This window comes from Rhinopithecus roxellana, chromosome 12 (genome assembly GCF_007565055.1).
Source record: "Rhinopithecus roxellana isolate Shanxi Qingling chromosome 12, ASM756505v1, whole genome shotgun sequence".
NCBI lineage: Eukaryota > Metazoa > Chordata > Mammalia > Primates > Cercopithecidae > Rhinopithecus > Rhinopithecus roxellana.
In genome coordinates, this window is record NC_044560.1 from 41,556,222 (window position 1) to 41,579,574 (window position 23,353).

The 23,353-nt window shown below is 39.4% G+C and overlaps 1 protein-coding gene, 1 non-coding gene and 1 pseudogene across 2 annotated transcripts in view; 1 reads left to right on the plus strand and 2 right to left on the minus strand.

Moving 5' to 3' along the window:
• Positions 1-2,244: 2,244 nt before the first annotated feature.
• On the minus strand, positions 2,245-2,974 carry LOC104657310 (annotated as a pseudogene).
• A 10,323-nt stretch (positions 2,975-13,297) lies between these two features.
• On the plus strand, positions 13,298-13,423 carry LOC115892578. Its single transcript, XR_004052446.1, has one exon. It is a non-coding gene; the product is annotated as a U4atac minor spliceosomal RNA (small nuclear RNA).
• A 7,841-nt stretch (positions 13,424-21,264) lies between these two features.
• Positions 21,265-23,353, minus strand: part of IL23R (interleukin 23 receptor) — a 78,233-nt gene continuing 76,144 nt past the window's right edge. The window contains exon 11 of the mRNA XM_010357079.2: positions 21,265-22,461. Within this exon, the coding sequence (XP_010355381.1) occupies positions 21,811-22,461 (651 nt within the window). The 3' untranslated portion in view covers positions 21,265-21,810. The remainder of the gene's footprint in view (positions 22,462-23,353) is intronic.

The window sequence follows — 23,353 nt, forward strand, 5'->3', positions numbered from 1 at the left end:
CAGTGGCCGGATCTCAGCTCACTGCAAGCTCCGCCTCCCGGGTTCACGCCATTCTCCTGCCTCAGCCTCCCGAGTAGCTGGGACTACAGGCGCCCGCCAGGTCGTCCGGCTAGTTTTTTTTTTTGTATTTTTAGTAGAGACGGGGTTTCACCATGTTAGCCAGGATGGTCTTGATCTCCTGACCTCGTGATCCACCCGTCTCGGCCTCCCAAAGTGCTGGGATTACAGGCTTGAGCCACCGCGCCCGGCTGTTTTTGTACTTTTATGATGTATGTTAGTGTCTGAAAATTTACATAAATGGAATCACATTAAATATATTTTCAGTGTACTTTTTTTCACTCGATGTTACATTTTTTAGTTTACCCACATGGATCAACATGATTGTGCCCCAGGACACACACCTGCACGTGAGCACAGGGAACCATGAATACAGCCGTTCACTGCAGCATGACTCATAACAGGGAAGAAGTAGAAACGACTCAGTTTAGAGGAATGAGTGAGCTATTTGTTTCTATAATGGAATGCCAATCCACAGTTAAAACAAATAACTTTCGTATTTTACTGAAGAGGGGCATGGTCCAGAGAAATGACGTAAAATGACAAATGTCACTCAGATGGATAATGGGAAATCTGAACCTGAAACCAGGACTCCTGAGTCTAAGGCTGGTGGTTTTTCTAATGAACCTTATCTTTCGTAATAATTTAAACTTCCAGAAAAACTGTGAAAACAATGCACACAAATAATTCTCCTCTACTTTTTACCCGATTAGCGGTTTTTAACATTTTGCCTCATTTTCTTTTCTTTTCTTCTAAATAGAGACAAAGTTTTGCTGTATTGACCAGGCCGGTCTTGAACTCCTGTCCTCAAGCGATCCTCCCATCTTGGCCTCCCAAAGTGCTGGGATTACAGGCATGAGCCACCACGCCTGACCACATTTGTTTTATTCTCTCTCTCATTCTTTCTGTTTAGAGATATATTTTTTTTCCCTAAACCATCCAAGAGAGGTTCCTTGAATATATAATGACCCTTTTGCTATAATACTTCAGTGTGTTTTCATATTAATAAAAATATGCTTCAAAATATCCATAGCAGAGATATCAAATGTAGAAAATTTCACATTGATACCGAATTTCTTTTTGTAATCTATAGTCCATATTCAAATTTTGTTGAATGCCTCAATAGTATCCCTGAGAGAGAATCTCTCATCACATTCACCCTCAGCATAGGAGTCAGTCCTGGATTATGCACTGTGTTCAGGGATCAGACCTAGTTTTTATTTATTTATTTATTTGCACCAAACACATTTGCATTTATTTTCTTTTTTAAAAAAGCAAATGACAAAGACCCAGTTTACCAGTTTTCCTTTTTTAAACCTAAGCTTAACATCACATATTTAAACAATTGTCAAGACTAAGTTGCCAGGATTCAGGCTCAGCTAGAAAACACCCTTAATTTATATTAAACCAGAAATGTTTTACCATTAATGCATTAATATATTTTACTACTACATACTGAAAAAAAAAAATGAATTTAGTTCTGTAGAAGATTCGCCCTGGCAATGTTGACCTCACAGCGGGCCAACACTATGTGGCTCACATTTCAGACACAATGGAAAAGCAGATCCATGCTGGTGTTAGTGCACAGTCTTGTCCTACACTAAAGAGTCAAGGCTCACCTTGGAGTACATTTAATAAAAAAGCAAAAAGCCTACAGATATTTACAATAATATGTATTTTTTTGAGACAGAGTCTTGCTCTGTCACCTAGGCTGGAGTGCAATGGTGTGATCTTGGCTCACTGCAGCCTCCACCTCCCGGGTTCAAGCAATTCTTCTGCCTCAGCCTCCCAAGTAGCTGGGATTACAGGCGCCTGCCACCACACCTGGCTAGTTTTTTGTATTTTTAGTAGAGACGGAGTTTCGCCATGTTGGCCAGGCTGGTTTTGAACTCCAGACCTCACTTGATCCACCTGCCTTGGCCTCCCAAAGTGCTGGGATTACAGGTGTGAGCCACTGCACCTGGCCTACAATAATTTTAAAGACAAAAAAAAAAAGGTTCTATTGTGGGTCCCAACAATAAACTCAAAAGTCTATGACAAATAGAGGTTCCGATTAGCTGTTTATAAATACTTTAGGTACAATTATTCTGAAAGGCAAGTTGCCTTGAAATCTACAAAAAAAGTTTCTATTAATCCTCAGATGGTTCTTGTTATAGTTTCACATTTCTGTTAAGTGGATGCCTTGAATTACTTGTTATCCAAGTGCAGCAGCTGCTCCTTAACATTTATTGTTAAAGACATTAACTGGCCATCTTCTTCAACTTCTACTCTTTCTTGACCATTCTTGACAATTCTCTTTGTAGTGATTTTTCTGCCATTAACCATTTTAGCAGAAGTGTTATCGATTTGAAGTTGCCAATCCCACTACCACCAAATGATGTGGAAGAAAACGAAGCGAGGCCCCCATGACCTAGTGACCCAAATGAAGTATTAATAAATCCTGTATCAAAAGAAGATAATCTACATCCAAAAGATGGAAATCTACTGAATGTGGAGAAAACTACCCCGACCCTTGGCTTCTGCTTCCACGGGAACCCCTTTGATTCTGAAACAAGTCCTCAAAAGAGTCGTCAAAGAAGTCAAATGAAAATGGGTCCCTTCCACCAAAAAATTCCCTGAAAACATCATCTGGGTTACAGAATGTGAAGCCAAACTCAAACGGACTGTCAAAGTGACTTCCACCTCCTCCTCCACCATTTAATCCTTCTTTGCCATATTTGTCATAGATGTCCTGTTTTTTAGCATCTGACAACACCTCATACACCTCAGCTACTTGTCTGAATTTTCTCTCTGCTTCTTCTTTATTCTCAGGATTTTCGTCTGGGTGCCACTTCAGTGCCAGTTTCTGGTGTGCCTTTTTAATATCCTCGGGTGAGGCCTGTCTCCACACGCCTAGAGCTTCATAGTAATCCACCATGATTTTGTTTGTTTGTTTGAGACCGAGTCTCGTTCTATCATCCAGGCTGGAGTGTGGTGGCACCATCGTGGCTCACTGTGACCTCTGCTTCTGGGGTTCAAGATATTCTTCCGTCTCAGCCTCCTAAGTAGCTGGGATTACAGGCCTGCACCACTATGCCCGGCTAATTTTTATATTTTTGCTAGAGACGGGGTTTCAGCACATTGGCCAGGCTGGTCTTAAACTCCTGACCTTAGGTGATCCACCTGTCTTGGCCTACCAAAATGCTGGTATTACAGGCATGAGCTGCCGTGCCTAGCCTAACCCATCATTTTAAGAGATTGCTGGAACAGGTCTGAGGATGGAGGCAGCTGAAGGCAGGCGGGAGGCAGGGGCAGTGGCCAGGATCTCCTCTTGGCTCTGGCACTGCTGTGCTGGTGGTGGTGACTACTCGCACTTTCCTCTCAAGCCTATTTTTTTTTAATTTATTTTTATTTTTTAATTTTTAAAAAATTTTAAATTTTACTTTAATTTCTGGGATACACGTGCAGAACATGCATGTTCGTTACATATATATACATATGCCATAGTGGTTTTCTGCACCTATCAACCTGTGCTCTTCCTCCCCTTGCCCCTGACCCCCTGACAGGCCTCGGTGTGGGATGTTCCCCTTCCTGTGTCCATGTGTTCTCATTGTTCAACTCCCACTTATGAGTGAGAACATGCAGTGTTTGGTTTTCTGTTCCTGTGTTAGTTTGCTGAGAATGATGGCTTCCAGATTCATCCATGTCCCTGCAAAGGACATTAACTCATTCTTTTTAATGGCTGCATGGTATTGCATGGTATGTATGTGCCACATTTTCTTTATCCAGTCTATCATTGATGGGTATTTGGGTTGGTTCCAAGTCTTTGCTATTGTAAATAGCAATAAACATACATGTGCAGATGTCTTTATAGTAGAATGATTTATAATCCTTTGGGTATATACTCGATAATGGGATTGCTGGGTCAAATGGTATTTCTGGTTCTAGATCCCTGAGAAATCGTCACACTGTCTTCCACAATGGTTGAACTAATTTACACTCCTACCAACAGTGTAAAAGCGTTCCTATTTCTCCACAGCCTCACCAGCATCTCATTTCCTGACTTTTTAATGATCACCATTCTAACTGGTGTGAGATGGTATCTCATTGTGGTTTTGATTTGCATTTCTCTAATGACCAGTGATGATGAGCTTCTTTTCATATGTTTGTTGGCCACATAAATGTCTTCTTTTGAGAACTGTCTGTTCATATCCTTTACCCACTTTTTGATGGGGTTGTTTGTTTTTCCTTGTAACTTTGTTTAAGTTCCTTGTAGATTCTGGATATTAGACCTTTGTCAGATGGGTAGATTGCAAAACTGTTCTCCCATTCTGTAGTTTGCCTGTTCATGCTGATGATAGTTTATTTTGCTGTGTAGAAGCTCTTTAGTTTAATTAGATTCCATTTGTCAATTTAGGCTTTTGTTGCCATTGCTCCTGGTGTTTTCATTATGAAGTCTTTGCACATGCCTATGTCCTGAGTGGTATTGTCTAGGTTTTCTTCTAGGGTTTTATGCTTTTGAGTTTTACATTTAAGTCTTTAATCCATCTTGAGTTAATTTTTGTATAAGGTGTAAGGAAGGAATCCAGTTTCAGTTTTCTGCATATGGCTAGCCAGTTTTCCCAGCAGCATTTGTTAAACAGTGAGTCCTTTCCCCATTGCTTTTTTTGTCAAGTTTGTCAAAGATCAGATGGTTGTAGATGTGTGGTGTTATTTCTGAGGTCTTTGTTCTGTTCCACTGGTCTATGTATCTGTTTTTGTACCAGTACCATGCTGTTTTTGTTACTGTAGCCTTGTTGTATAGTTTGAAGTCAGGTAGCATGATGGTGCCAGCTTTGTTCTTTTTGCTTAGAATTGTCTGGGCTATTTAGGCTCTTTTTTGGTTCCATATGAAATTTAAAGTAGCTTTTTCTAATTCAGTGAAGAAAGTCACTGGTAGCTTGATGGGAATAGCATTGAATCTATAAATTACTTTGGGCAGTATGGCCACTTTCACAATATTGATTCTTCCTATCCATGAGCATGGAATGTTTTTCCATTTGTTTGTGTCCTCTCTGATTCCTCGAGCAGTGGTTTGTAGTTCTTGAAGAGGTATTTCACATCCCTTGTAAATCATATTCCTACATATTTTATTGTCTTTGTAGCATTTGTGAATGGGAGTTCACTCATGATTTGGCTCTCTGGTTGTCTATCATTGGTGTATAGGAATGCTTGTGATTTTTGCACATTGATTTTTGTATCCTGAGAGTTTGTTGAAGTTGCTTATCAGCATAAAGAGATTTTGGGCTGAGATGATGGGGTTTTCTAAATATACAATCATGTCGTCTGCAATCAGAGACAATTTGACATCCTCTCTTCCTATTTGAATACACTTTATTCCTTTCTCTTGCTTTATTGCCCCGGCCAGAAATTCCAATACTATGTTTAATGGAGTGGAGAGAGAGGGCATCCTTGTCTTGTGCCAGTTTTCAAAGGGAATGCTTCCAGCTTTTGCCCATTCATTATGATATTGGCTATGGGTTTGTCATAAATAGCCTTATCATTTTCTCAAGTCTAGTTTTTAAACAATTTATTACTGCCGAATCTGAGCATGTTTCACAGATAAGTCTTTTGTAACTCCTCTATTACACACACCTGCTGACTTTAATATACTCTTGAGTACAACCGCTGTATTCTTGGTATTGTACACGTTATTACTTCCTACCAAGAAGAAGCCTCCAGTCTTTCATGACAATTTAAAGACACAAGTTAAATACCAGTCCCCATCCCTTGAGGAATTCATAGTACAGCACAGACACATGGGGTGCGAGTGAAGTGAATACATTCAAAACCAGCTCCACCACTTATGACGTAAGTGGTGCAGGGCAAGAAAAAGCATCACTCTGACTCAATTTCCTCCATGTAAAATGGTGATAATAATATCTACCTCACAGGTTGTTTGAAAGATTAAATTAAATAATGTGTGGGAAGAGCCCAATATGAATTCATAGCAGATACATTTTCTTTGTGCACTGAGATTTAGTTTCTGTTGAGTTTGTGTGTTCGTGGTTATAACACCTAGTACCCCTAAAAACTATTCACAGTAGGAGATGTGGGAGCTGACACTTAAGTCATTTCTTCCCCAGTTTATGACAAGGTTACCTGGTTTCCACTCACACACAGATAAAGGTGCTTTCTCTTTTACATGCTACACCACATCAAACTTAGTATCGTGCAAAAGATTTTTGCTTACACAGTCATAGAAAAGAAAATTTGCATCAGTTTGCTTGAACATTTTGGTTAGCCATACTTTACCCACATTCTGAAACTCAGTCATGTAATTCAGAGGGGTTTTTCTCTTCTTAGATGATTTGCAGTATATTTACCCAGGAATAATCACTGAGATGGAAAGATGACAATTATAAGCATTTATACAAGTAAAAGTATGAGAATTTTAGTTCTATTTTAGACTTCCAAATAGGGTGCACAATGACTTGATAAGGCAATCCAGTGGTTCTTCACAGGTTTCTAATATTTAGGGTGTTTTCGTCAAGCTGAATCGCATTTATTGCCAGTTCTTCCATCTGCAATTGCAAAGAGGGTGATGTAGGCAGGAACTGTCAGGATAGCATGAGGTTTAACTCCAGTAACAATTTATTGAAAATAACATCAAATATTTATTTCCACTTTAGTACCTACCTAATTTCAGATAATTTAGCTTACAAGATAAAACAAACACCATTGGTTGTTGCTATTATTAAAAGACAATAATGTAAGTTCTAAGAGCCTAAAAATACAAAGCTTTTCTTTTCTTTCTTTCTTTTCTTTTTTTTTTTTTTAATTTGGAGAGTTGTATTAGCTAGGGCTCTAAATTGAAAATAATAGAAGCCCAACTCTAAGTAGCTAAGGAAAAAAGAAGGCTGTATTATAAAGTTTCTCATGGGTCATGGGTCATGAATATGAACCCCGTTAACAATTAAAGCAAGGGATTCTAATGCATTCAGGGTTCTCATTCCATCATTTCTCTGTCCTTTTCTGTGGATCTGTTTATTATTCTTCTTATTCTGTGTCTATGGGCCATCTTCCTTTTATTCTGGCCACATGGAGAAAAGTAAGACTGACAGCTTCTGAACTTGCCACCCAACACTCTGTCACTGGAGGGAGTCTGGCTCTTTCTCGGGCCTAATTGCAAAATTCCTAGGGAAAACCTTTGATTGGTCTAGCTTGGATCAGGTATATACTTCACACCAATCAACTGCTGCTAGCTAATCAGAGTGATACTGAAGGAACATGTGGATAGGAGGAAAAGAGCAGGTCCTAGAAGAGGAGAACTGGTGAGACAAGAGATGACTGCTGTTATGGACAGAATTGTGTCCCCCAAAATCCATATGTTGAAGCCTTAAGTCCCAATGTGACTGTGTTGGTGATAGGGACTTAAGGGAAGTAACTAAGATTAAGTGAGGTTATAAGGGTGGGGACCTAATTCGATAGGATCAATGTCCTTATACAAAAAGAATGAGATAGCAGAAATGTTTCTCTCTCCTTCTCTCTGCATGAGCCTAAGGGAAGGCTACGTGAAGACATGGCAAGAAGATGATCATCTACAAGCCAGAAAGAGAGGTCTCACCAGACACCAACCCCGCCAGCACCTTTATCTTAGACTCCTAGCCTCCAAAACTGTGAGAAAATAAATTTCTATTGTTTAAGCCACTCAGTCTGTGGTATTTTGTTATGGCAACCTGAGCTGACTACTATAACCACCATATGCATGTACTCTATCCATTCTCTGAAAAAATTATTTTCTGATTACCTATTACATCCATTAGGATCAATTCAAACACAAATAGCAGAACCTGCAAGAACAGTGATAGTAGAACATGACTCTCAGGTAAAAGAAGTTGAGGAAAATGATCCGAGGCAGCTCCTCAAAATCATCAGAGATGTGGGCTCTTCTGTCTTCTGCTCACCATACTCAGTGCACAACTTCTATCTTCCAGGTCACCTTATGGTTTCAGATAGGAGCTGGAGCTCTAGATGTCATGCTCACTTCTCAGTCAGCAGGAAGGAGGAAGAGGGAGGAAAATATTCTCCATTTGTCTGTTCCCACTTTTTAATAAGACAACTTGGAAATATATCTACCAGTTTCTGTGTATATCTCATTGGACAGAATTCAGTCACATGACCACACCTAGCTGCAAGGGAGCTGGAAATGTATCTTTTTACTGGTAGAATTGCTATCATCAATGATGTAGAGGTTCTGTTAGGAAGTAAGAATTTGAGAATGGAAGTTGAACAGACAATTAGTAGGCTCTGCCACAGTTACTATAAGTCAGACACTGGTAAATGCTATATTAGTCCATTTTCACGCAGCTGATAAAGACATACCCAAGACTGGGCAATTTACAAAAGAAAGAGGTTTAATGGACTTACGGTTCCACATGGCTGGGGAAGCCTCACAATCATGGTGGAAGGCAAGGAGGGGCAAGTCACATCTTACATGGATGGGAGCAGGCAAACAGAGAGAGCAGGGAAAGTCCCTTTTTAAAAACCATCAGATCTTGTGAGACTTATTATCATGAGAACCGCATGGGAAAGACCTGCCCCCCATGATTCAATTACCTCCCACTGAGTTCCTCCCACAATACTTGAGAATTCAAGATGAGATTTGGTTGTGGACACAGCCAAATCAATCAAATGCCAACTACAGCTTCATTCAGAAAATTAGCAGGCTAGATAAAAACAAAATTTAGTAGCATTTAAAATAATAATAAATAAAATTACCCCCTGTGGATTATCTCTAGCTGACTATATCAAGTAAAATCATCTGTGATTTATAATTGAAGTGACACATTATGCCAAACTTCCTACTGGCAGTTTATTAGTATTATTATAAAGATATTTGGCTGGACATAGTGGCTCATGTGTGTAATCCTGGCACTTTGGGAGGCCAAGGTGAGCAGATCACTTGAGCCCTGGAGTTCAAGGTCAGTCTGGACAACATGCCGAAACCCCATCTCTACAAAAAATTAGCCAGGCATGGTGGCATGCACCTGTAGTCCCAGCTGCTTGGGGGGTACTGAGGCAGGAGGATTACCCGAGCTTGGGAAGTGGAGGAAGTCAAGTCTGCAGTGAGCCGAGATCATGCCACTGCTCTCCAGCCTGGGCAGCAGAGTGAGACCCTATCTCAAAAAAAAAAAGACATTAATTAATATTCTGTAAGTTGATTGCACCTGTTTGTTTGCTCATTTTCTTTAACATGCTACACCCTTAGTCTGCCCCATTATCAGCCAGAGAGCTATCTAATTCGTGTGGTAGCTAAAAATATTTCCCCCCAGAGAAATGAAGGATAGTGTTCGCCCACTGAGGTGTTATTAACTCTGTCACATGAAAGTATTTGAAGAAAGGGTTTCAGTCAAAAGCAAAGAAGATGGTTGAAAATGACTGTCATTTCAATGACTCCAATGACTGTTGGAGTGGTCCTAGAAAATAAAACAAAGCTGCATAGATGAAAATAAAAACACATAATTTTACATTATGTCATTGCTTTCTTGCCAATTATACAGTGGCAGTTTAGAGAAAAACAACAATGGTGACGATTAAATAATGGAGTGTTGAGGAAGAGCCTCAGAAACCACATTGAGGTCTGAAAGCTCTTTGCCTTCATGAATTACTGTTTTCTCTCTCATGAGAAGCAGATGGAATGAATAGATTGGGCCATTATCTACTGTTCATTCATTCAGTCAACAAAGATTTATTGAGCACCTACTATGTGCCAGGCACTGTTCTAAGCATTAAAGGTTTATAGGGAACAGAGTAGACACCATTCCTGTCCTTCTGGATCTTATATTGTAGTGACTGACAGACAATGAACAAGATTAATGAGTAAGATGTGCAGTATGTTCATAGTGAGTGTTGTGAAGAAAGGCAAATCAGAGGAGACTAGAATGCACTGGGCTGGAGGAGGTTTGTCATTTACATGGAATGGCTGGGGAGGGCTGAATAGGATCAATAGGAATTCTGAGAGGTGTCGTGGTAATGAACAATTCAGAAGGGAACAGCAGGAGCAAAGATCCTGGGGTGCTTACGAGGTTTCCAGTGTCTGGAGCTGAGTAATTAGAGGGGAGAATACTGGGACAGAAGAGGTAAACCAGGTAGGGCCTCCTAGGTCATCATAGTGACTCAGACTCCTGTTGTGTGTGGGATGGAAAGCCACTGGCAGATTTGGAGCAGACAAGTATAGTTGTAGCAGGATCATCTGGCTATGAAGACAGACCTTTGCGAGGTTTTTGTAATAACTCAGGCAAGTGATGACTGTAGTTTGAGCTAGGCAGTTGAGTTGAGGTGGTAAGATGTGATTCAATTTCTGAATATATTTTGAAGGTAGGATGGATAGGGTTTCCTGATGGAGTGGATGTGAGGAATGAAAGAAAAAATTCAAGGATGGCACCAAGATTTTTGGGCAACTAGAAAAATGGCAACACTATTTACTGAGACGGGACATCTGTGAGAAGAGGAAGCTTGGGTCTTAAATACCTTGATGATAGCTAAATGAAGATGCTAAGTAGACAGTTGAATCTGGAGTTGAGTCGTGAGTTCAAAATAGATATTGGGTTAGCCTGTTCTTATAACATGTAGATCGTGTTTAAAGCCACAAGAATGGACAAGATCACCAAAGGAGAAACCAAGGCCTTCACTGTGAGGCCTTCAATATTTAGGTGGCAAAGAGACTAGAAGAAACCAGAGAAGTAGACTGAAAATGAGTGGTCAGAGTAAGGGGTCAGGGGTGTGTGGTGTCCTTGAAGGAAGAAAGTGTTTCAAGGAGGAGAGAGTCAACTCAAATTTTCTCAAGCAAGGTACACCAAGATCAGTATCTCTGTCCCAGAAAGTAGGACAAGGAGAGAACATGAAACTCCAGTGACTGCCCAATATCACATACTTGGTATGCAGTAAATTTGAAATTCAAAAAGTAAATTTGAAATTCAAAAGCCCAGATTGTGGCTAGGCATGGTGGCTGACACGTGTAATCCTAGCACTTTGGGAGATCAAGGCAGGAGGATTGCTTGAAGCTAGGAGATCAAGACCAGCCTGGGCAACTTAGTGAGGTAATGTCTCCACAAAAAAAAAACAAAAAGGTTAGCCAGGCATGGTGTGTGCACCTATAGTCCTAGTTATTCAGGAGGCTGAGGCAAGAAGATCACTTGAGCCCAAGAGTTGGAGGATGCAGTGAGCCATGATTGCAAAACTGCACTCCAGCCTGGGTGACAGAGCAAGACCCTGCCTCTAAAACAAAACAAAACAAAACAAAATAAAACAAAAAAGCCCAAAAAATCCCCTCCGATTGTTTGACCTTAATCCAAGCTCTTAAAAGGATAAAGTAAAAGAAAGTTTAGTCTACCTATTTGTAATATCGGTTACATTTATAGTTCTACATGCTTTTCTGATTTTTTTTCTAACCAAAGATTTCCACTTCTTAGTAAAACAAAAGCAACAAAACGGAAAAGACAATGTAAGAGTTTTAATAAGTGTCTCAAAAATTATCATTTCATTAAAGCGATGAAGATGGGTTGAATCTATTAATATCATTTATTGTGTTTGCAAAGTGCTTCTGTTTTTTTGTTCTTTGTTTTTCTGGCATTAGAATTGCTTTTCTTCATTGCTCTGTGCTTCAGCAGCCTCCCTCCTGTTCTTCAAAGGGTTCTGCATGGGCTGCCTCTGTTCAATCAAATGGAATCTTCAAAGTAACACATTGAATGGGATGTGCAACGAATACTGAAAAAAGAATGAATCTCAAATACTTGGCAGCCGGCAGTTTCTTAAAATCCTAATCTCTTCATTTGGTGAAATACAAGTGATTTCCAATTTCAGCAACTAAGATAAAATAAATCTTCTATATTGAACCACAAAGTAAAATAAATGCTAAACTTTGTTTAAATGCAGGTAAGACCGGGTGCAGTGGCTCATGCCTGTAATCTCAGCACTTTGTGAGGCTGAGGTAGGAGGATCTCTTGAGTCTAAGAGTTTGAGACTGACCTGGGCAACATGGAGAAACCCCATCTCTACAAAAAATACATTTTTAAAATATAGACAAGAAGAGATTTGCAATAAGTATCACAGCAACCAATATCAAATGAATATCAAATTTTGCATATTTACTATGCGATGCTGAACACTAAAACAAAAGATCAGGAGTGTGAGAGGAATTTAGGGTTGTGCTATTTAACAGTTGGACAAAACCAGTTCTGCACTACCTAAGTGTGCATGCTTTTAGAGTTTTCTCATCCTGTTTCCTCACCTCTTTTTCACTCCACTTAGTCCACTGACATTTTCTGCCTCTCCTCTCAGGTACCTAGTATTCCTATTCTTACTGTATCAAAATTCCTCCAGTGCCAACTTCATGCTAAGCACTCTGCCAGTGCTTTCTTTTCTTTTTCTTTTTCTTGACACAGGATCTTGCTTTGTTGCCCAGGCTGGAGTGCAGTGGTCTAATCTCAGTTCACTGCAACCTCTGCCTCCTAGGCTGAAGCAGTTCTCCCACCTCAGCCTCCTGAGTAGCTGGGACTATAGGCACACACCACCACACCCGGCTAATATTTTGTAGAGATTGGGTTTCACCATGTTGCCCAGGCCGGTCTCACTGTACTGAGCTCAAGTGATCCACTCGCCTTGGCCTCCCACAGTGTTGGGATTACAGGCATGAGCCACCGTGACCAGCCTTCCAGTGTTTTCAAATGTTATTTAATTTAATGTTCTCAACGAATGGCCAGAGGAAGATATTAATAGGATCTTTTTTAAGGAAAAAGAAACTGAATCCTCCTGGTTAAGGGTTTGCTGGAAACCACATCGCCAGGATCTGAGAAAGGTGGATTCTTTTTATTTATTTATTTGTTTTTGAGATGGGATTTTGCTCTGTCACTCAGGTTGGAGTGCAATAGTGCGATCTCGGATCACTGCAACCTCTGCCTCCCCAGTTCAAGCTATTCTCCTGCCTCATCCTCCCAAGTATCTGGGATTACAGGTGTGCGTCACCACACCCAGCTAATTTTTTGTATTTTTAGTAGAGACAGGGTCTCACCATGTTGGCCAGACTGTTCTCAAACTCCTCACCTCAGGTGACCTGCCTGCCTCAGCCTCCCAAAGTACTGGGATTACAGGTGTGAGCTACCGCATCCAGCCACAAAGGTAGATTCTAATCTGATCTGTGTCTTCTAATGCCCACTGTTCTCCCATTGCTTAATATCACCATATGTTAGGCTGTTCTTGCATTGCTGTAAAGAAATACCTAACCATCCTTTTCTTGGGGTTGCACTACTGTCTAATGAGTGCATAATGAGGGCGGTGCTGCTAATGCCTATACAATGCACCTGCATCAACTAGAACTTTGCTTTACCTTGGTATGATTTTTGGAAAAATGAAAAATTTCTTTTCCATGAAATTGAAAAAAAATGTTTTGAAAAGAAAAGAAAGAAATTCCTGAGGCTGGGTAATTTATAAAGAAAGGAGGTTTAATTGGCTCACAGTTCTGCAGGCTGTACACGAAGCATGGCACTGGTAGCTGCTTTGCTTCTGGTGAAGCTTTGGGCTGCTTACAGTCATGGTGGAAGGTGACGTGGGAGCAGGCATCTCATGCAGGGAGAGCAGAAGCAAGAGAGAGAGAGAAGGGAAAGGTGCCACACACTCTTAAACAACCAGCTCTCTTGAGAACTCACTTACTACCAAAGAGATGGTGCTAAGTCATTCCTGAGAGATCTGCCCCTGTGATCCAGTCACCTCCCACCAGGCCCCACCTCCACCCAATACTGGGGATTACAATTCAACATGACATTTGGTGGGGACAACATTCAGACTACATTACACCACTTCATGTTCTAGTGTAAATATATATTTTGCTAATGTTAAATCAAATGTATAATAGATCATTGGTTTGGACTGAGCTCCTGTATTAGGCCTAACAGACAAAACCAAAGTGGAGTCAGTCATGCTGAAGTTCTACACCAACTTGCCGAAACTAGGATCTTTATCTGACCTTTCAACAAACCAGGACACAGAGATAACAGCCAAATCCTTAAACAGGCCAGTTTTCGCCAGCATGATAAGAAAGTTCCTTAAATCAACCTTCTCTGCTCAGCTCATCAGAACACTCATTCTGTTTTATAGCATGAGGTGTTGCCCGATTCTAGAATTGCAAATAAAAGCCAATTAAAATTTTTAAAAAATATTTTTAAAATTCTTTATTCTTTTTAATAGTGATAGGGTCTCACTATATTGCCCAGGCTGGTCTCGAACTCCCAAGCTCAAGCAATCCTCCCACGTCAGTCTCCCAAAGTTTTAGAATTATAGGCATGAGCCACGGCACCTGACCTCAATTAAGATCTTTTTTTGTTGTTGTTGTTTTTGTTTTTTGAGATGGAGTCTCACTCTGTCGCCCCGGCTGGAGTGCAATGGTGCAATCTTGGTCTAATGCAACCTCCGCCTCCTAGGTTCAAGCGATTCCCCTGCCTCAGCCTCCTGAGTAGCTGGGATTACAGGCACATGCCACCATTCCCAGCTAATTTTTTTATTTTTAGTAGAGACAGGGTTTCAGCATGTGGGCCAGGCTGGTCTCGAACTCCTGACCTCAGGTGATCCACCTGCCTCAGCCTCCCAAAGTGCTGGAATTACAGGTGTAAGCCACAGCACTTGGCCCCAAATAAGATCTTAAAACTAAATTTGTTGTGATTTTGTCTTTTGACACTAAACATGATACCCAGTCTAGAAGTCATAGAGAAAAATGGCAACAGACTGATTACATACAACTTTAAAACTTTTGTTTGGCAAAAGAAAACATGGAGATAAAAAGATAACACACAGGCTGGGAAAACGTATTTAGAACATATATAACAGAAAAGATTTATATTAAGCACTCCTGCAAATGACTAAGACTATAACCAACAACTCAGTAGAAAAATGACCAAAGAATATAACAAAGGTGAACCAAAAAATAAGAATTATAAAAAAGCAATAAACAAATAAAATATTCAACCTCATCTTCTGAAAAAATGCAAACAAGATGCCCATCAGGTTGGCAAACATTTTACATACTAATAATATTGGCATACTCTTTTTAGAGAAATAATTGGTTATACTTACCAAAATCTAATTTTTTTTTTTTTTTTTTTTTTTGAGACAGGACTCCTGGGCTCAAGCAGTCCTCTCACTTCAGCCTCCCAAGTAGCTGGAATCACAGGAGCACACCACACCATTTTGGCTGCAAAATGTAAATGACTTTATCTTCTTTTCTTTCTCTTGACCCAGCAATTCCACATTTAGGTATCTGTCCCCAACAACCCAACACACAAAATTCTTATATGTGTATAAGCATATGTACAAGAGGAATTATTAAAGGAATAGGTATACTAGTGAAAAATTGGAAATAACCTAAATGTTCATTAATAGATTTGGTAAATATATTATTGAAATTTATTCTATAGATTATTAGGGCAATTGTTTAAAAGAATAAGGCAAAGCTATGTATAATGATATATGAAGATTTATGAGACATATTGTCAGGTTAAAAATAACATGTTATAGGACAATATCATATTTCACCATTTAAATAAAAATAGTGGGAAAAGCCCCATAACTTGTTGAGAGTCATTACCTTTGATGATGGGATAGAAGTGGAAAAAAAGGTGGGTGAATAGGAACTGTCACTTTTCACTCCATTTACACTGGTATTATTTTGATTTTTAAAAAATATGTTTTCATGAATTGCTGTGTAGTTTAGAAATATAAATGCTTTCCCTTTATTTTACTATTGTATTCTTTCTCTCTTGCTCTCCTCTAATAAAATTCTCAGGCAGGATGTGAACAGAAAGAAAACAGTAACTTTTATTGACTTCCGTATCTCACACTTGTGTTCCAGTATTTGGCTATTTATGATTTCCTTCCTGTGCGCTGACAGTCTCTAATTTTAGGTGTGCCTTTATGTGTAGAAACAGCTTTTTGTTTTGTTTGAATTTTGAAGCCAACAATCTCAGGAAAGAACTATGCTTCTGTAGCACTGTCGTTTACGGGTTTTTTGGCCCCCACCTCATAAAACTAGCCCAGAATGCTTTTACTACCCCAGACAAAAATGGACCATTTAAGAATAAGTTCCTAATTTGTTGTTAAATGCTAATTATGAGAATTAGATAATAACTTGTATTCCTGAAAATAAGCATAATGGGAAAGCATCTTTGGGAAATTGATGGGAATTCTGGATATAAAATGTGCAGTGTGGTTATCTTAAATTGAAAAGTGAAAATAGCAAAATGGCTAAGAAAGCCTTAACATAAAACATTAATTGGGGTTTAATGATGTAAAGCAGTGGGAAAGACACATAATAACATTCTATCAAACCTTTGTTAGACTTCCTTGTAATTTTGTCTTAACTATAGCATCGAAGAAAGTTGTGTACAATTCATTTTATGAATCAGAATCCAATTATTTTATATTGTTTTCGTTCTTTTACCCAAGAGAGATTCATAACTTGTTTTTAATCACTTCTTTTATTTTAAACCAATAGTTTCTGCCAGCTGGGTAATACTTCCCATTAAAACATTATCTTCTATAATTGATATAATTGCTTCGTAAAGACATAAACCACAGCATAAATCCACAGTCTTTGGGTTTATAAAATCTAATTATGTTCACAGCACAATATTTTATTCTTAGTGATCTTAAAAAGAACATAAACTTGAACAAAGCCCAGACATTTATGGTAAAGTAACTGGGAGAATCAAGTTAATTATTGCATATAGAACTGCCTCTATTAGCAGCCCCTGAGACAAAGCCCTTTTTGCAGTCATTAATCTGAGTATAGGAAGGTTTGGTTCTGGTCTCCCGAGTCTGCATTAACAGTCTGTGGCTGAAGTGCAGAGTAAGGTTCACTCCTAAAGTACAGGCTTCTCAAGGTTTGTCTGGGCTTTGTTCATGTTGCTTCAGAGGCAAGTGTGGAGAAGAGAGAGAGAGAGGCAGAGGGTGCAGGTATGACCTCCAAGGTGTGTTTCAACAGGAGATTTGCTTTCATCTGTTTTACATTTGAGGATTCTAGAACAGATTGCTTTTTTTTTTTTTTTTTTTTTTTGAGATGGAGTCTTTCTCTGTCACCTAGGCTGGAGTGCAGTGGCACAATCTTGGCTCACTGCAACCTCCACCTCCCGGGTTCAAGCAATTCTCCTGCCTCAGTCTCCTGAGTAGCTGGGACTACAGGCAGGCACCACCATGCCCAGCTAATCTTTGTATTTTTAGTCGAGATTGGGTTTCACCATGTTGGCCAGGCTGGTCTCGAACTCCCGACCTCAAGTGATCTGCCTGCCTCAGACTTTCAAAGTGTTGGAATTACAGGCGTGAGCCACTGTGCCTAGCCAACAGATTGCATTTGGAGAAAGACAATCAATTGTTAAAATTTATTTTTGAAAACCTTTGCTCAATGCCATAGTCATGTGCTGGAAGGCCAAACAGCAACCCACATTACCTGAGAACCACATCTTAAAAACTCATAAGCCTCTCTTCAATACTGTTTATAACTAAAAAGAAATCCTAATTTTAGTCTGGGTGCAGTGGTTCATGCTTATAATTCCCAGTACTTTGAGAGGCCAAGGCAGAAGGATTGCTTGAGCCCAAGAGTTTGAGTCCAGGCCTGGGCAAAACGGTGAGACTCTGTCTCTACAAAAAATTTAAAATATAGCTGGGTATAGTGGTGTGCACTTGCTACTCAGGAGGCTGGGTTAGGAGAATTGCTTGGGCCTGGGAGGTTGAGGCTGCAATGAGCCATGATTGTGCACCAGCCTGGGTGACAGAGCAATACCCTGTTTAAAAAAAAAAAAAACGAAGGAAATTCTAATTAAACACACACACACCTGCATGCACACAGAGCAAACACCCCTAAACTGTACTTGACTTGCACCTCCTCCTATGGTTTTTATGTTAGAAAAAGGAGGGAGAGGGAGAGAAAGATACTAGAACAGGAGGAAACGATATTCCTTAATCAGCATTAGTGTTGTCCAGAACTATGGCACTCCATTTTGCTTTAGCATTCTTAAGTATTAACCTGACTTTCTTTGTATTTCTCTTCCCTTCCTCCCTCTGATTGGTAACTTGAGAGGCTTTTTCTCTCTTCTTCCTTCCCCTTTACCCATACCAAGAAGCAGGACATGCCCCTTTAGGAATCAGTGACTTAAAAGATTGTGAGACTCAGAGAAAGAAAGTTAATAATAGGCCCAAGAGCTAGATAGAAAGATGAAAACGTATGCACTTGCCCTCAGAATCTGCAGAAAATTCTGGCTTAAGAAGGTAAAGATGGGAGGTGGGGTGTGGTTAGGGTGGGAGATAATCACGGGCAAGTTGTACAGGAGGCAAAGAAGTAAAGATATTAGCCACTCAAGACTTTCTCTATAGAAGGATTTGTCAGTGGCAAGCTGGCTCTTACCTGGGACTCAGATGAATGTCAGTATCACTTCTTGGGAATGATCTTTCCTGACCACCTGGTGTAAAGTGGCCACAGAGTTGCTATCCACCACTTTTTCCCATTTTACCTCTCTACACAGCACAGTATCTGACATTTTCCTTTATTTTTTTTTCTGCCTCTCTCCACCCCCTACCTCTGGCCTCTTCCCCACTAAAATGTAAGCTCCTTGTGGGCAATGACTTGTCCTAATTTACTGTCTGTCTCTTCCCCCTAGAATATAAGCCCCAAGACTGCAGGAACTGACTCATTTTGTTAAATCCATATCCTTCAAAAGGTCTTGCACATATAACAGTAAGGGCATTCAATAGTTCAACGAATCCTTCTTGAATAAAAGATTTATAGAACGAAACCTTTTTTCCCCTGCGAAGGTTGCATTGTGATAAAGCAGCTTAATTTTTCTCCCGAGTTGGGACAAAGGCAGGTACACTGTTCTCATTGCAGGTATAGCCTCAATTTCTAGTCCATTGGGACCAACAAGGGCTAATGGCAAAGATAGAATCATAAGTGTCTCTTTTGTGCTGAATAGTGATGTGTGTTAAGACACCACAGAATGAAAAAGCAGGTTCCTTCCCACTCTAGGGGGCGAGAAGGAGGCACTCGCTGCAGTGGAAACATTTGCAGAAGATCAAATAATGCTGTAATCCTTTAAGCTTTGATAAAAGCTTTTTTTCATGTGTGATAGATTACAATTATAGTGAAACGTTCTATAAAAATATTCTTCACATATTACCGGATGTCTTCATCAGGTTTGCAAACATTAAAGATTTATCTTAGTCTTTCGTTATTTCGATCTCAAATACTACCTCCTTCTTGGCTTCTTTATAATTCTCCTTTTGCAAAAGAATCAAGCAAAGGCATACGACAATTTACAAGTCAAGATATTTAAGATTAGCATTTCATTAGTGATTTAAAATATATTCCTTTCAGAATATGCAAAGTACAAAAAATATATACATATTTCAGGATAAACAGAATAGAGTTTTACATCAGGGGAAACTTGTTTTTCATTACAATGAATAGTAATATCCCTTTTGGAGCAAAATGGCCATAGTAAATGATAAAAAGCAAAATAAAGAGGATTGTCAGTGCAAAAAAAAAAAAAGATAAATTCTGATTACTTATATGCTGGACATTAAGAAGTCTTGAGTGACCATATGATTTATTATCCAAATAAGGGATGCTTCTGAGAGTGAATGAAGGCAGTTACTGGTCATAATTAACACTGGGACAGTGGACAGAAACCAGGGCAAACTGGGATATATAGTCAACCTCATTTCAGGGATATTTAATGACCATAAAATTGCTTTTAGATTTTTGTCAAGAAAAAAAAAAAGTAAAACAAATTAGTCTGCTCCTTTGCTAAAGACATAGTAAGCAATGAGTCTTTTTTAAGTAAACTGCTTGATTTTTCATAATAAAATTAAATGACTGAATATGAGTATAAATTGACAACTGTTAGAGGAGAAAAAGAAATTCAGTTGGTAATCTACCTATTTTAATGAATGAATGAATGAATGAATGTTTATTTATTTATTTTTTAGAGATGGGGTCTCGCTCTGCCGCTCTGGCAAATGATCATCAATCATGGCGTGCTGCAGTGTCTAACTCTTGGGCCCAAGTTTTCCTTCTGCCTCAACCTCCAGAGTAGCTAGGACTATAGGCATGAATTTACATGCCCTGCTCTACTCTATTTTAAACTGTTCCGATCATTCGAAAAAGTTGTCCTTGTCCGCAAATATTAATCACAATAGTCTGCTGGGTAATATTTCTCAGCTTAAAATATGCATTTCACATTTTAAAGATCAACTACTTTTCCATATTGACCTCACTGGTAGATGGATTTAATCTCCCACCCCAGTCCTTATGGATTGTGGCCATAAGGAGCACTGCTTGGGAGGCTTCAGAGGCCACTTGTACAGCTCAGCAGAAAGGCCTGTTCTGATTGACTAGTGATATCTGCAGGAGACATGGGATATGGGGCAATGGAAGGTTCAGCAAGTATTTGCCGTCAAAACAGGTACTGAACAAATACCTGTTTTAACAATAATTTTCTAGCATGTATCTGGTTTGTAACCAAAAAGTTACATCTTGCTGATCCTGCATCTGTTACCTCTCATAGATTCTATTATAGTGTAAATCATATCCCAACTATGCCACAGGAGAACAAGACCATCACTCTTGACTTAAATGAAGACAGCAACCCATGATTCCAACACATCATTGTTTCACAGCCCTGTTACTCCCAAATCACACTAAGATCAAATCCCTGATACCTGAATGGAGAGTAGGGGAAAAAAATAATACAACAAATGACTAATTAACTATTAACTTCTCTTCTGTTTCTATTCTTCATTTATTTTATTATTTGGGGCTACATTTTTATCTACTCAAGAGAACTGAACTTTAAGTGATGAAATGAAAATTAAACTTGCCTTTCCCTTTGCAAGCAAACATTAGTTATTGTTTTTTTTTTTTTTTTTTTTTTTTTTTTCACTCTTGTCACCCAGGCTGGAGTGCAGTGACACAATCTCAGGTCAATGCAACCTCCGCCTTCCTGGTTCAAGCGATTCTCCTGCCTCAGCCTCCTGAGTAGCTGGGATTACAAGCAACTGCCACCATGCCCGGCTAATTTTTGTAATTTTAGTAGAGACAGGGTTTCAGCATGTTGGCCAGGTTGGACTCGAACTCCTGACCTCAGGTGATCCACCTGCCTCGGCTTCCCAAGGTGCTGGGATTACAGGCATGAGCCACCATGCCCGGCCTTTCTATTTTAAAGGAAAATTTTCAGTATTTATTTTACTACCAGGTATTTTGCATTATTTACCCTTTCTGTATACAATAGAGAGCTGTTTTGCATCTTTCAGTGAGGGAAAAGAAAGAGGAAATAGTTGACACTTCATAAAAAATATAGAAGGCATCCAAATAATGCTGTTTTTGTGCCTGTATGTGTGACCATGAAGCATGTTCCACCTTCGGAATCTTAATTCTCTAATTTTAAGAAATGAAGCAGAAGAATGGCTAAAATTAAAAGGGCATGGAGCTCCTGGAATTCTCACACGGTAATGGTAGGAGCACAGAATGTCACTACTCTGGAAACAAGACTGGTAGAACTGAAACATATGCTTATCATATGGCCCAGCAATCCCCTACCTAGGTATTTATCCAAGGAAATGAAAACATGTGTCCATATGAAGATATGTATGTGGATACATTTTTTCAAAAAGAGGCAGAATTCAATTTCTATTGCAGGGTAAACCCAAGTTCAGATTGCAAGGCAGCTTTCTCATGTTGATTTTGACCACACAGCTCTACTTTTCCAAGAGTGAAATCCTTTTGAAGTGGCTTTCCAAAATATTTTGTGGAAAATAAGAATTAATAGATGGCAACTCCTCATTCATGATCCCCAAACAGGAGACAAATTCATCAGGAAGCAGGGTCTGTTCTGGAATAGTTTCGCTGGGTGAATCGTTTTCCAAAAGCATGGTGCTTTCCTCCTCTACTGAGTTTTGTATGTCAGGAGAACTGCATTCTCCTTGATTTAATATGAGGCTTAATTCTCCAAGAAATAGCGTGCTGCTAGGTGAATTCACGCTTGAAACAGAAAAAGCAAAATTAGGATGCTTTTGTGACCTGGGATTATTTCCTGAGTCTAAGGAATCAACTGGTGGTTTAAGTGTTAAGGAAGTGATTTCATCATTATTGCTGAGATGGCTTCTCCCAGGCAGAAAATTTGAAATTTGGGGTTTATATCCAGTGTTGAGATCAGGAATATACACAACTGTAGTATTGTCAAATAGCGAGTTTTGCAGGTAGTCTCTTGTCTCCAGGGGTCCTGCATTCTCCTTCTTGTAGTCTGTAGGCTTGTGTTCTGGGATAAAGATTTCTTTTATCTCTGTAATCATTGGATCAACATATAGGACCTGCTCACTGGAATTATTATTCATAAGTTCATTATTTTCCTAGGAAAAAAAGACATTGTTTTATTTTACAAAAGACATTTAAAGGAACCAACTGGATAATTGAGGACTGGAATTTTGCTTTCTTTCAACCTTGCTTTCTCCCTCCCTTTTCTCACATTGTTTATGTTCCCATATGATTTCCTCCTTTTGTCTTTTGTTATCCTGCTTGCTTCCAAATCTTTATTAAATTCTACATGAGAAGACTGGAGAAAAGCAATAGTAAAAATAATCCATTTCTTAAGCGCATTTCTCAGTTTAAAAGTTTTAAAGAGAAAAGTTGAGTCTTACATATTAACTTATTATTTAATTTTAGGGCCTTTTAAAAATTGGTCTTCTGAGGCAAGAATATTAATATTTCTTGTTACAAGAAAATATTTTGTTGCTTAAATAAAAAAGGTTGGGGAGAATCCTATTTTGCTCACATACTGAGAATGAGCATGTGACAAACGCTTGGTACTGAGGTTCTCAAGGTGTATAGTGGCTGGGAGCAGTGGCTCAGGCCTGTAATCCCAGCACTTTGAGGTCAAGGCGGGCAGATCACTTGAGACCAGGAGTTTGAGACCAGCCTGGCCAACATGGTGAAACCCTATCTCTACTAAAAATACAAAAATTAGCCAGGCATGGTAGCACAAGCCTATAATTCCATCTACTCGGGAAGCTGAGGCAGGAGAATTGCTTGAGCCCAGGAGGCGGAGGTTACAGCGAGCTGAGATCATGCCACTGCACTCTAGCCTGGGTGACAGAGCAAGACTCTGTCTCAAAACAAAAAGCAACAAATAAATAAATAAATAAAGCTACTCACAATTCAGACATGTTTGTGATGATCAGGAGGGTGGGTGAAGGTTTTTTAGCCTAATGACTTTTCTGGGCAATAAATGGACTTGAGGCTTTC